Source organism: Oncorhynchus mykiss, chromosome 20 (genome assembly GCF_013265735.2).
Source record: "Oncorhynchus mykiss isolate Arlee chromosome 20, USDA_OmykA_1.1, whole genome shotgun sequence".
Lineage (NCBI taxonomy): Eukaryota > Metazoa > Chordata > Actinopteri > Salmoniformes > Salmonidae > Oncorhynchus > Oncorhynchus mykiss.
Genome location: NC_048584.1, coordinates 9279423 through 9293325, shown reverse-complemented (window position 1 = coordinate 9293325; position 13903 = coordinate 9279423). Strand labels below are relative to the sequence as shown.

Below are 13903 nucleotides of genomic sequence, written 5' to 3'. Positions count from 1 at the left end.
TTTCAAATAAAATGGTGAAAAGACACAAAAATAGAAAAATGGCTTCTTAGCAAAGAGCAATTTCTCAAGCAAGAATTTTTCTAGGACTGTCTAGGAGTGGTCTGACTGGGGAGGGGAAAACTAGCTTTTATTGGCAGAGAGGTTTGAAACGCTCTTTCTTATTGGCCTATTAACTAATTTACCAACTGGTGATATCATCCCACAAAAACAGGCTGAAATTTCAGCCGGTCCTTTCAAACAGCTCTTAAACTACAAGGGCTTTTTCACAGCATTATTCCAACCTCAGTGTGGAAATATACATAAAACAGAAGAAAAACTAAATGTTTGACTGCACTGGGCCTTTAAGTAAGGTTTCCAAACTGGAAGTGACTGCAGGGCAAAACAGACAAATGCTCAACCATTAAAAGTTTAAGACTAGCTGCCTCTCCAATCTGTCCCCTATACATTTATAATTGATGGGGCACTACTACCACATACCAGTTAAACTGGTACAGCATTCTCACTAATGGGTACAACAAATATAGCCTCTTACAAGGCAGGCCTCAAAATATGTTAATGAGCCAGAAATAACAATACCATGCACTCGCTAGTGGTCAAAATTACCATATAAAGTTTTCAGTTTCAGTGTGGTTGTGTTATGTTTATTTGAGAGGATACACATGTCAAATACTCCTCCATTCCTCTAGGTGGCGGTATCTAAAGTTGCAGTGCTTCCTGTAAGTGTGGAGTGTGTTTCCTGCAGTAGTCTCTCTTCTTTCCGTGTCAGCCAGAGTCGCCCCATTGTGCTCTCTGGTCGTTGTGACAAGTGTGGCAGCCATGTTCAGGTAAGTTCCCCTCTACGTAGCTAATTGGCTGACCTAAACAACATTTACCGTTTGTGACAAATTAAATAAAGTCAGGCACCATCAGCTGTCATGGCTGCTTTCTGTAGGACTTATGGCGGAAAGTTGATGTATGGTCTTTCTCTTTTCACAGTACAAATGGAGCGAAAAGGATCAGAACGGCGTGACCCTTGACCTGAACCAGGTGACCACTACGGGCAGTCTCTCTCCTGAACTGGTGGTCCGACCGGGGGTGCTGCAGGAGGGGTGTAACTATACCTTCACCTTAAATGTTACCCACCCTGCTGGGGGAAGATGGGGTTTTGCTAGCCTGACCCTCCTGCCCAACCCTCCACCCCATGGAGGGGTGTGTACTCTTACTCCAGGCCCTGGGGAGAACATACGCCTGCTGGAGACTGTGGTAACATACAACTGCTCAGGTAATGGAAACAAAGACTCAAAGATACAATCACATCTTCTTTTGGTGTCTTTGCCATGTTTTACCATGGTGTACCAGATGTTCTGTTTCTACTCTATAGGTTGGCTGGATGAGGATAGTGAGTCCCCCCAGATTATCTATATTCTCCAGGTGGCATTGTCATGCCCAGGCTGGGGCCAAGCCTGTCCCCTTCTCACTCTCTACAGGGGTACGCAGCGTACATTTGGCAGCCTGGTTCCTCTGGGGGAGGCGGGGCCAGAGAAGGACCGGTCAATCATCTCTGTGATCCTACAGGTAGAGGACCACCTGGGTTCAAAGGTCACAGCACTTAACAGGTGAACTGGAGATGAGTTTAAAACTGAGAATGCAGGGAAGAGGTTCCGACCTCAAGAGACCCATGGAGGTTGTAAAAAGACAATTTATGGATGCTTTTGTTTTTTCAGAACTATAACAGTGCTGAGACCTGTGGATGGAGATGGGATCACAGAGTGGCTGAGGAACAAGAGCCAAACCGAACTATCGGGTTTACTTCAACAGGGTAACCCACAGCAGCTCATTCCCTATTCCATCGCCCTCACCAGCCAGCTCAATCAGGTATGAACATTACCTTTGTCTTTACCTGGCTGTGTCTCTCTTCTCCTTAACGTCATCTTTCCATTACCTGTCTATCTCTCTCCTCTCGGTCACAGGTGGATCTGACTTTGAGTGAGCAGGATCTCAGGGACAGGAGGGAGATCAGGGGGAATGTGACACAGGCGCTGGCCTCTCTGTCTGTGTGCTCTCTACAGGATGCAGCCCAGATCAGCTTAGCCCTGGCCCAGTCCACTGTAGGTAACCTGGCCAAAGTCTACTCAGACAGAGTTTGTGCCAATAAAAGCCTGGCAAAAAGACCCACAAATGATACAGATTTGTCCTCGACGCCTGAATGACCCTGTGTGTTGTCTCTTGCAGGCAGTCCCAAGTGAGGTGGCGTGTGAGGGCTGTCAGGAGAATGTTCTAGATTCTGTGGGGAGAATGATCAGGGTTATGGAAGAGCAGACGAGACTAGGAGATGACACAGCCATAGAGACGGGCAGAAATATCCTCCATGTGATAGGTACGGTACCAACTTCTGAGTGGGATCGACGGATACATGCTCACAGAGCAACGACAGGAATTAGCCCAAGATGTTTGACCAAAAACGGTTATTTCTCTCTCTGTCTCCAGGCAATTCGTTGGCTGCTGTGTCCGAGTCCAAGCTCGTCTCCTCTGGTCCTCACACTCACTCTAATGTATCTGAAACTGCAGTGTCAGCCCTGGACCATGCCAGGGCTCTCATGCGTATTCTGATGCGCTCGCGGCCACGCGACGAGGAACCCCTCTCTCTCTCTGCTCCACAGATCAGTGCCGTTGGTTACCATGGAAACCCCTCGGAACTCCTCTGCACCACTGACCCCTTGGTCAACACCCGCCAATCAAACCAGTCCAACAAATCACAATTAAACCCTGACAAGCCAGAGTCATACCCAGCACATCCACCCTGCCAGTTCCTCATTCCCTCCTCTCTCAGTGCCCAGCTCCAGCGTCAGGTCCAGGGATCTGAGGTGGTACAGATTCTCCTGGGTTTGGAAGGGGGGTCTGAGTTCTTCTCAGCAGCCAACCCACCTATTTCTACTTCTCTGGCTGCCATGGAGTTCACCACGCCCCAGGGACAGCCCATACCCATTGCTAACCTGGACACTGACAGATCTATCAGGGTCACTTTGCCCTTAATATATACTGTAGGAAGGATCGGCGCTGGGCATCGGGCTAGTGGAAGTGGGTCTGGATCTGGTGGAATTGACAGAGACGAGGGACGAGCCCCAATGGTTAACTTTACACTCCGAGCCAAAGGGTGGCTGGATTTTACAGTGAGGGCAATGAAGAATATGGATCCCAATGCTGGACTGTACATCTCCTTAAACTTCAGCCTGCTTCCAGGAGCTTCTCTGGTGGGCTCAGGACATGTGAGAATCACAGTGGCCACCCAGCCAGGTCATCCTGCCTCCCATGATTCCCTAGTCAGAGAGCTGACCCTCTCTCTCTCCAGCCAGTCATCCGTGGAGGACACCATCTTCCTCTCTCCTCTGTGAGTGTTCTGTATCTAGACAGTTATGTTTTCCAAAACCTTTTACAAGTTGTTCACGTTTACACCGACAGAATGTTGTGAGGCCTGATTTTCTTCCACACATGGCCTATGATGACATGCCAGTCATTTACTAATGCAGCTTGTTGCCTATTATTTCTCTTCGTCCCTAGACTTAACAGCACAGTACAATCTCTCTTTGTGAACCTGACATCCAGTCTGAGTGGAGCTCCAGTCCAGGCCTCAGTGTGTGTGTTCAGCTCTCTTTGCCAGTACTACAGCCCGAGGAAGAGGCGCTGGAGCACTGAGGGCCTCCGGCCACTGGAGGGCAGCACCCTCCACTCAGCACACTGCCTCACCCAGCACCTCACCATGTTCGGGGCCAGTCTGTTTGTCCATCCAGACGCTGTGGTGCTACTGCCACCGGTATGTTTGGGACACTCCTCAGGTTAACACAAGAATTGGTATAGCTCATTAGTACATACAGGGAAAATACATGTTAGCAGCCTTAGATAGATGCTACCTCCTACTTATTCTACTCATTTGTATTACATGTCCCCCTCCATCTCACCACCCCAGTCCAGTGGTCCAATGCGTAATGTGGTAGTGGGGATGGTGTGTGCTGTCCTGGTTCTGATCCACTTCCTCCTGGGTCTGATCGCCCACAAACTGGACCACCTGGAGAGCCTGAGACTATGCCATGTACCACTGTGTGGCCAACCTGGACGCTACAGCTACAGAGTCCTGGTCAAAACAGGCTGGCGACGAGGAGCAGGTAAAGGGACTCGCAGATCTTAGACGACTGGGTAGGTGTAAGCAATAGATCCACTTCTTTTCTGTCGTATTGCTGACAGTTCTCACCGAGCCAGTCCTAACAGTCCTAACGTCTGGGAGGGAACGAGGGTAGGAGAGAGAGAGAACATCTGGCTGAGAAAGCATCGCGTCAAAGTGAAACGCAAACCAGGTTCACGTTCATTTGTACTTCCCATCAGGCACGACGGCCCACGTGGGCATCGGTCTGTACGGGGTGACTAAAAGCGGTTCACGCCACCTGCAGCGGGAGGGGGCGTTCCAACGAAGTGGTCTGGACCTGTTCCACCTGGAGACGGACAGCAACCTGGGAGAGGTGTGGAAGATACGCCTCTGGCATGACAACACAGGTAACCATGACAACACAGGTAACCACTGTAGTCTCGCATTGCAAGACTTCGTAGTCTTGTATTCACTCGCCTACTGGAACACAAGGAAAGCAGGAGATCAAGGCTCCAGGTAGTAAGATTCCAAACAGGTTGACACAACAATACCTGTTTGTGTGTATGTCTCCCAGGTCTGGACCCATCGTGGTACGTGCAGCATGTGGTGGTGTGGGACCCTCAAACAGACCACCTGTTCTACTTCCTGGTAGAAGACTGGCTGTCTGTGGAGAACGACAGGAACGAGGGAGGAGGGACAGTGGAGAAGGAGATGTTGGCCTCCTGTAAGTGCTACAACTCTCTGTATCTGTCTTTACACTCAGGGAGAGCATGACCACCTCCAAGACAGATTTCTCTCTCTCCATCTATCTCTCAGGTCCTGAGGAGCTGTCTCAGTTCCAACGTGTTCTCTCCTCCCAGCTGGCGTTTGGAATGCTGGAGCGCCACCTGTGGCTCTCTCTGTGGGAACGCCCCGCCCACAGCCGCTTCATGCGGGGGCAGAGGGTGACGGTGTGTGCCCTCCTGCTACACCTCTACCTTGCACTAGGGGCATTGTGGTACGGGGCTGTGGGCACAGAGGGGCATAGGTGAGATGGCAGTCTAACCAGAACATTCCAGGTGACAATAGTGTACACAATAGAAGGTTCTTGTGAAAGTGCTCAGGTGGGACTCAATCAATCTCGCACTGTGGACAACTCACTGCGCTGAACAACAACATTGATGTTTTGCCTGAGACTAATTAAGTGAAAGAATCAGCCATTTTAAGGGTGTTGTGTTTTAGTGTACCGGTTTCGGCCCGGTTGCTTGTAACCTGGGAAACGGTTGCAGTGGGGATGACTATTGCCATCCTGGTGTTTCCTCTCCAGTGTCTCCTCTGCTTCCTGTTGCGAAAGACTCACAGCCAGGTACCTCTCCTACATCTCTCTCTCCTTCTCCATCCATTTCTCCTGTTGCCCCGTCAACAAAAAAAAATCCTATGACTGCCTATTAAACCACACATTGTTATCATTTCTGTCAATAAAAAACTTGTGCTTCCAAATCATCAGAGTAATGTGGAAAGTCCTTGACGGAGAATATGCTTGGTTCAGCTACAAATGTTGGCTTGGGTTTCCCTTTCCCTGTGTGTGTTTCAGGTAGTGGTGGATATGTCAGTGCCTCCATCCCCTGTGTGTCAGTCAGTGGAGATGGGCGTCCATCTCGGCCAATCAGATCTCTCCTGCTCCTCCTTCCTGTCTTTGCCTGGAGGACCTGATCCGTCAGGCCTGGGTGGAGACACACCCTCTTCTGTAAGAGTGCAAACGCTCACACGTGTCAATGCATGCACGTACACAGATTCACAAGAGAGCCAGAAAGAGCTGTGTAAGTTGTAAACTGAAGGCTGAAAAGCTATCTTTTTCTTCTCTCGTAGCTGATGGGAAGCAAGGCATTCAACGCTGAGTTCTGGAATGCCACTAACCTGGGAGTGGAGAAGGAAGGAGATGGAATGACCCTGTGGCCATCCTGGGAAATAACCTCTGACCCCTTGGGATCATACCTGGGTCATGCCCGTCTGCTGAAGAGGAAGAAAGCCCTGACCAAGCTATGCCTAGCCTCACCCTCCTCACCCCGATTTCTCATCTCCAACCCCCCACCCTCCTCTACTGCACCTGTGGGTCCATCCCAATCCCTGTCTGGCCTGCATCCAGACCACAGCCATGGACACAACCTGCAACCCAATGTCCTTACTCTGTCTGGTGTGTGTGTGTGGGTCCCATATGTGTTACTATGACTCCTGTGTGAATACGTCTAAAATTATTGTCTCTCATGGTGTTTCAGATGAGGACCTGTTGAGGTCTATAGCAGCAGACACAGGAGTGTCCGACAGTCCCTCAACATCAGACAGTGGCCGCTACTCCCCCAGGACCACCTCTCTGTCCCACAGGTAAGACCTGCCTGACCAGTACACTCCAGACCCAAACCCCAGAAAATACCGTATCTGGTCCTGTCTACAGTATATGCTCTGAATATACAGTCCTCCTCCTCTCCTCTTTCAGTGGAAATCAGAGTTGATCTGACTGGACTAGATTGCAGGGAACAACCAGTCCTAGTAATTTGTATAGCACTGTTGCCTGTTGGCAAGGAATACTTCTGAGTTTTACTTATCTCTCTGTGGGTTTTAGCCAGAGCCGGGGCAGCTCCTGCAGTGGCTGGTCTGAGCTGAGTGTGGACAAACCACTCTATGGGACAGAGATCCACAACCCCCCCTGCTCTCCCATCTCTCTGCATGGGACAGGGCTGTTTAGGCCTTCCTCATCTCTCTCTGTCTACTCCATCGCCAGTACCTTCCTCCCCAGCCCCTCCCCTGACTCCACAGACTCTACCACACGCATAGGTGAGTCACTACACGGACTTATCCAAACTTTGTTACGATTCCCTCTTCTTTATGACAAATGTATTACTATGTGGATGCGAGAGTTCACCCTTTAAAACCTTCTATGAATGATGTCTATTTTGCACGAAAATCCTCTGAACTATCTGAATATTCATATCAAACAACTTGATCATATTTTCAGACATCATAGAGCATAGTTTCCTCCATGTTTTTCACCCCACCCAGGTGTGGCCCGTGGCAAGCCCAGCTGGCTGCTACCTCCCTGGGCACTGCAAGTCATTTACCCCCTGGTTGTGTTGTTGCTGGGGGCCTGCCTGGCTGTAGTAGGCCTCTATGGGAGTCACTTCTCTAGCTCAGTGGTCCTGATGTGGCTCATCTCAGCCCTGTCTGCCTTCCTCACCTCCGCTCTGCTGCTGGAGCCTCTCAAGGTAGGCAGATAGAGACATACACACGGGGAGGCTTTTCACCGTACCAGAGAGAGAGAGAGATACGCAACCATATGGCTTCTCTATTTCCTGTAGACCCATGTGATTGTAAAACGTAAGTTGCTGGCTTTGAATCTATTGAAATCTGTTCAGTCTAAGCGGGACTAGACAGGTATGCACCTTATAACCTTATTAACTAATGGTACTGTCCTCTCCTCAGGTGTGTGTGCAGGCCTTGTTCTATGCTGTGGTGTTAAGGCCTGTAGACCCCGAGGTGAATGATCGGCTGGGGCAGGAGACCGTCATTAAGAGGGAGGGGGCCAAGCAGGGGGGCAAGGTGCACCCCCCTTGTGGGTTCGGCCTACTGCAAGCCAAGGAGGAGGCCAGGAAAGTGAGAGCGCTACGATCCCTCATGAAGGTGAAACAGGAAACAAAAAAAACAGCTCCCATACATCCTTATGGTAACCTCTGGAATGAACATATGTGGTGCACTGTTTATGTTCCTAACAACCTAGTACCATTTGGTATTGTACTGAAATTAAAATAACATGCATCTTAATTATTTATCTTCCCTTCTCCTCTCTTGTTCATTCCCTCTGTATACTCACTCTCTCTTTCATTTTCTCTCCTCTCTCCCCCCTCCCCAGCACTGTGTGTGCCACATGTTGTTCCTGTTGGTGGTGTTGATGGTGAACTACCAGGACAGTGTTCAGGAGACCCAGGGAAGACTGCTACACTCTGCCGTCAAACACTCACTGACCACCAACCTCAACACCATCACTGGGTAAGGGCTGCGTGTGTGGTGTGTGTGTGTGCATGTACCCTGTACTGATTTGTGTATTGGTGTGTGTGTGTGTGCGGGGGCTGTGTCCACATGTATCTCTCTGTGTTGGTTTCAGGTGGGAGGGGGCGTGGCAGTGGATGGACAACATCCTGGTGCCACACCTCCATCAGAACCCCACCCTCCACCTGGTGGGGTTACCACGGATACGCTGTATACACACTCCAGACCATAATAATAGAGTCTTTCTGGGGAACAGTAGTTTTACCACACGCCAGCTTCTCTCTGTTCTACACAGCACACACTGGACCACAGCACAGTGAGTTACACACATACGCACACAGACACACGCCAGCTTCTCTCTGTTCTACACAGCACACACTGGACCACAGCACAGAGAGTTACGCACATACGCACACAGACATACGCCAGCTTCTCTCTGTTCTACACAGCACACACTGGACCACAGCACAGTGAGTTACACACATACGCACACAGACACACGCCAGCTTCTCTCTGTTCTACACAGCACACACTGGACCACAGCACAGAGAGTTACGCACATACGCACACAGACACACGCCAGCTTCTCTCTGTTCTACACAGCACACACTGGACCACAGCACAGAGAGTTACGCACATACGCACACAGACACACGCCAGCTTCTCTCTGTTCTACACAGCACACACTGGACCACAGCACAGAGAGTTACGCACATACGCACACAGACACACGCCAGCTTCTCTCTGTTCTACACAGCACACACTGGACCACAGCACAGAGAGTTACGCACATACGCACACAGACACACGCCAGCTTCTCTCTGTTCTACACAGCACACACTGGACCACAGCACAGAGAGTTACGCACATACGCACACAGACACACGCCAGCTTCTCTCTGTTCTACACAGCACACACTGGACCACAGCACAGAGAGTTACACACATACGCACACAGACACACGCCAGCTTCTCTCTGTTCTACACAGCACACACTGGACCACAGCACAGTGAGTTACACACATACGCACACAGACACACGCCAGCTTCTCTCTGTTCTACACAGCACACACTGGACCACAGCACAGAGAGTTACACACATACGCACACAGACACACGCCAGTTCCACACAAATGATCCTACATGACTCTTTGTACTCTTTTCTTCTCTCAGGTTAAAGGCTGTGTCCATTGACTTCACCCAGTACCACAGAGAGACGAGTCTGTTTGTGTGTGTGTCTGTTCTAATAGAGAAGACCCAGATACACACACTCATCTCCTCCCTCTCCATCCATCCTCTACTCATCCCCCCATCCTCCTCAGGACCAGACCTGGAGATTGCACTCATGGTAACATTTGATAAACAATTTGTTTGTATAAAACAACACTATTAATCCCATTCATTAGGGATTGAAAAAATGTAAGATCGTCAATAGGCTCCGTTCTGAGACACTCAGTTGGCCACTCGGTTTTGAAACCTTTCTCTCTCCCCCCCAAGGTGCTTCTGCTCCTCTCTGCCCTCCTCTTTCTGGGGGTGGAGCTATGGGTCATGGCTACTGACCGTGCCCAGTACGTGCGTCAGGGCTGGCGCTGGCTACAGTTCCTCCTCGCCTCTTTGTCCCTGGCGATGGCCGCGCTGCGATTCTGCTTCATGTCCCAGGCTGCTTCTTGTCTGTCTCAGCACCGCTCCAGACCAGACTCCTTCACTGAGTTCCACAGCGCCGCCCTGCTGGCCAGGAGGTCCACACAGATATCGGCCATACTGCTCACTTTGCTGGTACTCAAGGTACTGGACAACTTAAAGATAGTTCCTAAAGAATGACATTATTTGAATAGTTCCTAAAGAATGACATTATTTGAATAGTTCTTAACTCCATGGGTTAGGAATCAACATCTTGTGCCAGACCATAATAATGGAGTCTTTCTGGGGAACTGCAGTTTTACCACACGCAATGCACAAATGCAACAATGTGTGTTTCAGATGGTGGGGACTCTCAGGTACGTGCGGAGGTGGGTGGTGTTTGGTCGAGTGCTTCAGCGGGCATGGAGAGAGATGGCTGCTGTGGCTCTACTATTGATCTTACTGCTGCTGCTCTTCGCTCACACTGGACACATGGTAGGAAATGGAAGGTTATGTAATGTAACCAAGGTTCTCTGCAGGAATATGCGAGACACAGCTCACTCTATGGGAATATGCATTTCCTATTCATGCATATATGTTTGTGTCTCAGCTCTTCTCCAGGTCTGTGGATGGGTTCCTGTCTGTGTACCAGGCCGGTGTGTCTGTGCTGTCTGTGCTGCGTGGTCGCCTGGTCCTGCAGAGGCTCAGCAGGGCTCACCCTGTCCTTGGACCCCTCTACGCCCTCTCTCTGCTGGCGCTGGGAGGTTGGCTGCTGGCCCGCCTCTCTGGAGCTGTTCTGCTCCGCACATACAGGGTTGTGCAGGCTGAGATGTACAGGCCAGCCATGGAGTCCCAGGACTACGAGATGGTGGAGTTCTTCATCAAAAGACTAAAGCTCTGGATGGGACTCATTAAGGCCAAGGAGGTATGGAGGAAACTCATTACTCAATTTGATTAAACACAAATTGAAACTTCTGAAATCTCCATCCCTCCCTTCTCTCCACAGTTCAGACACAGGGTGAAGTTTGAGGGCATGGTGGTGCCTCCCTCCAGATCATCCCAAGGATCCTGTCTCTCCACCCTCTCCTCCCCCCATCCCCTGTCCTCCGCCCTCTCCCTGGGTTCCGAAGACTCGGGTATGTCCGACGCTCCGGGTTTAGACGTTCAGCTCAACCTGGACCGCCTGCTGTCTTGCGTCAACGGTCTGCTTTCACGTTTCGACCGCGTCAACCAGCTGACTGCAGACGTTCAGGGTCTGGAGACCCAGCTAGAGGAGGTGCAGAGCAGGAGGAGGAAGAGGAGGCCGCAGAGATTTGGAAGAGGAGAAGAGACAAGTGAAGAAAGAGGAGTAGGTGGAGGGGCGATGGGCAGGAGGACAGCTCTGCTACCCCCTCATTCTCGCATCTCCCTCACTTCCTTATCTCCTTCTTCAAACCCAATTACCCTTCTCTCCTGCCCTCCCTCCACCAATCCTTCCCTCCCTCGTGTTCACAGCTCCTACTCTGAGTCTGTCGTTCTCCAGCTTCACCCACACCCACCCAGGGACACTCACCTCTCCGAGGCAACCAAACCCACACAAAGGAGCCCTGACCTGGGCTTGGGCACCGGGCCTTCCTGGTGTCCTGGAGCCAGGCAGTTTCCTAGACGTCGAGCCTGGCACTCAGGGAGTTCTCACTCTGCTGATGCAGCTCAGAGGCCCCCCCAGGCCCCTGGTGGAGGTGGTAGTGGGGTCAACACGAAGGCCAGGCCCTGTAGTGAGGAGGGGGACAGGAGACGCGCCAGTGAGGGAGTGCCTGTGAAGAGACGGGCCTGGATCTCAGAGGGGCCTGAGACAGACATAGACTGAAACTGAGACAGAGATTAAAGTGCCTATTACTGTGGGTATACAGTATCTAGTGTATTAACCTCTAAGTTTCCAGCTATGAATTGCGCTGTATTACTTCAAGAGACAAGTTTTCCCACTGTTGTCTACCTCTTTACTAGAGCTTCTGCATTAGGTATTCTACATACGTATGCTGAGGTTGTATACCTTGTACTTCTTGTGTATCTACTGTATAATAAACATTTAAATAGAGCATTATTTTGTAATCTCCAAGAACTGTGGAATATATTTTTCCTGCTGATCAATACCAGAAGTAAGATCGGGTTTGGTGTTTTAATATCCTCTATCTGTAACAAGTAGTGACACACCGCATTAAATAATCACCAAGTTATTTGTTTACGTTGTGAATTTCCTCAGATGTCAAAACAAATCACATTTCGTTTGTCACATGCTTTGTAAACAACAGGTGTAGACTAACCGTGAAATGCTTACTTACACGGAACCTTTTTTCAACAAAAACATATGACACAAGGAATAAATACAGTAAATAACGAATAACAATGACGAGTACAAATAACATGGCTATATAAAGGGAGTACCAGTACCGAGTCCATATACAGGGGTATGAAGTAATTGAGCTAGCTACAGTATGTACATATAGGAAGGGTTAAAGTAACTACAAAACAGGATAGATAAGACAGTAACAGCAGCGGGTTGCCATTTTAATTAGCTATTGAGCAGTTTTGTTTAGCAGTCTTATGGCTTGGGAGTAGAAGCTTTTCATGGTCCCGTTGGTACCAGACTTGGTGAACTGGGTGTGGCATATCAAGAAGCTGATTAAAACGGCATGATCATTACACAGGGGCACCTTGTGCTGGGGACAATAAAAGGCCACTCTATAATGTGCCGTTTTGTCATGCAACACAATGCCTGTCACGTTCGTCATAAGGATCGGACCAAGGTGCAGCGGGGTATGCGTACATTCTCTTTTTAATGAATGAACAAAAACAACAAACAATTGAACCGTGAAGCTATACAAACTAGTGCTGACAGGCAACTAAACATAGACAAGATCCCACAACTAACAATGGGGAAAATGGTTACCTAAATATGATCCCCAATCAGAGACAACGATAAACAGCTGTCTCTGATTGGGAACCATATCAGCCCAACATAGACATACAAAAACCCTAGACATACAACAACTAGAGGAGGTCCACACAGATATCAGCCATACTGCTCACTCTGCTGGTACTCAAGGTACTGGACAACTTAAAGATAGTTCCTAAAGAATTACATTATTTGAATAGTTCCTAAAGAATTACATTATTTGAATAGTTCCTAACTCCATGGGTTAGGAATCCACATTTTGTGCCAGACCATAATAATAGAGTATTTTTGGGGAACAGCAGTTTTGCCACACGCAATGCAAAAATGCAACAATGCAAAAATGTGTGTTTCAGATGGTGGGTACTCTCAGGTACGTGCGGAGGTGGGTGGTGTTTGGTCGAGTGCTTCAGCGGGCATGGAGAGAGATGGCTGCTGTGGCTCTACTATTGATCTTACTGCTGCTGCATCTCTGCCCAGTCATGTGAAATCCATATATTAGGGACGAATTAATTTATTTCAATAAATTCTCTTATATGAACTGTAACTCACCAAAACATTTGAAATAGTTTAATGTGTATTACTTTCTAGCACGTCAAGCCATCTTACAGAGTAATAAGTACAGCCCCATCGATGTGGATGGGTGCGTGCTTGTCCCTCCATCTCCTATAATTCACAATCAGCTCATTTGTCTTGCTGACGTTGAGGGAGAGGTTGTTGTCCTTGCACCACACTGCCAGGTCTCTGACCTCCTATAGGCTGCTTCATGGTCGTCGGTGATCAGTCCTAACACCGTTGTGTCGTCAGCAAACTTGATGAGGGTGTTGGTGAACAGGGAGTACAGGAGGGGACTAAGCACACACCCTTGAGGGGCCCCAGTGTTGATGGTCAGCATGGCAATGTGTTGTTGCCTACCTCCACCGCCTGGGGGCGGCCTGTCAGGAAGTCCAGGATCCAGTTTTAGAGGGAGGTGTTCAGTCCCAGGGTCCTGAGCTTGGTGATGAGCTTGGAGGGGACTATAGTGTTGCATGCTGAGCTGTAGTCAATGAACAGCATTCTTCATCCCTTTTGTCCAGGTGGGTGAGGGCAGTGTGGAGTGATCTGGAACAGCTGGTGCTCTCATGCATGGCTCAGTGTTGCTTGCCTCGAAGCAAGCATAGAAGGTATTTAGCTCGTCTGGTAGGCTTGCATAATGTGGGCTATCACTCTTGTGTTCAA

At 49.5% G+C, this 13903-nt stretch overlaps 1 protein-coding gene across 2 annotated transcripts in view; it reads left to right on the top strand.

Moving 5' to 3' along the window:
- pkd1b (polycystic kidney disease 1b) overlaps window positions 1-11969 on the top strand; it is a 29494-nt gene extending 17525 nt beyond the window's left edge. The window contains exons 13-38 of one of the 2 annotated variants that reach the window (XM_036955719.1): window positions 687-824; window positions 976-1261; window positions 1361-1595; window positions 1704-1854; window positions 1950-2087; window positions 2212-2356; window positions 2467-3367; window positions 3538-3790; window positions 3944-4139; window positions 4357-4524; window positions 4692-4841; window positions 4934-5144; window positions 5339-5462; window positions 5691-5843; window positions 5966-6290; window positions 6373-6478; window positions 6717-6928; window positions 7154-7356; window positions 7574-7771; window positions 8001-8137; window positions 8253-8453; window positions 9310-9484; window positions 9634-9921; window positions 10117-10251; window positions 10367-10681; window positions 10763-11969. In XM_036955719.1, the coding sequence (XP_036811614.1) occupies window positions 687-824; window positions 976-1261; window positions 1361-1595; window positions 1704-1854; window positions 1950-2087; window positions 2212-2356; window positions 2467-3367; window positions 3538-3790; window positions 3944-4139; window positions 4357-4524; window positions 4692-4841; window positions 4934-5144; window positions 5339-5462; window positions 5691-5843; window positions 5966-6290; window positions 6373-6478; window positions 6717-6928; window positions 7154-7356; window positions 7574-7771; window positions 8001-8137; window positions 8253-8453; window positions 9310-9484; window positions 9634-9921; window positions 10117-10251; window positions 10367-10681; window positions 10763-11602 (6384 nt within the window). In that variant the 3' untranslated portion in view covers window positions 11603-11969. The remainder of the gene's footprint in view (window positions 1-686; window positions 825-975; window positions 1262-1360; window positions 1596-1703; window positions 1855-1949; window positions 2088-2211; window positions 2357-2466; window positions 3368-3537; window positions 3791-3943; window positions 4140-4356; window positions 4525-4691; window positions 4842-4933; window positions 5145-5338; window positions 5463-5690; window positions 5844-5965; window positions 6291-6372; window positions 6479-6716; window positions 6929-7153; window positions 7357-7573; window positions 7772-8000; window positions 8138-8252; window positions 8454-9309; window positions 9485-9633; window positions 9922-10116; window positions 10252-10366; window positions 10682-10762) is intronic. The other variant, XM_036955720.1, reaches the window with a different exon arrangement.
- The last annotated feature ends 1934 nt before the right edge of the window (window positions 11970-13903 follow it).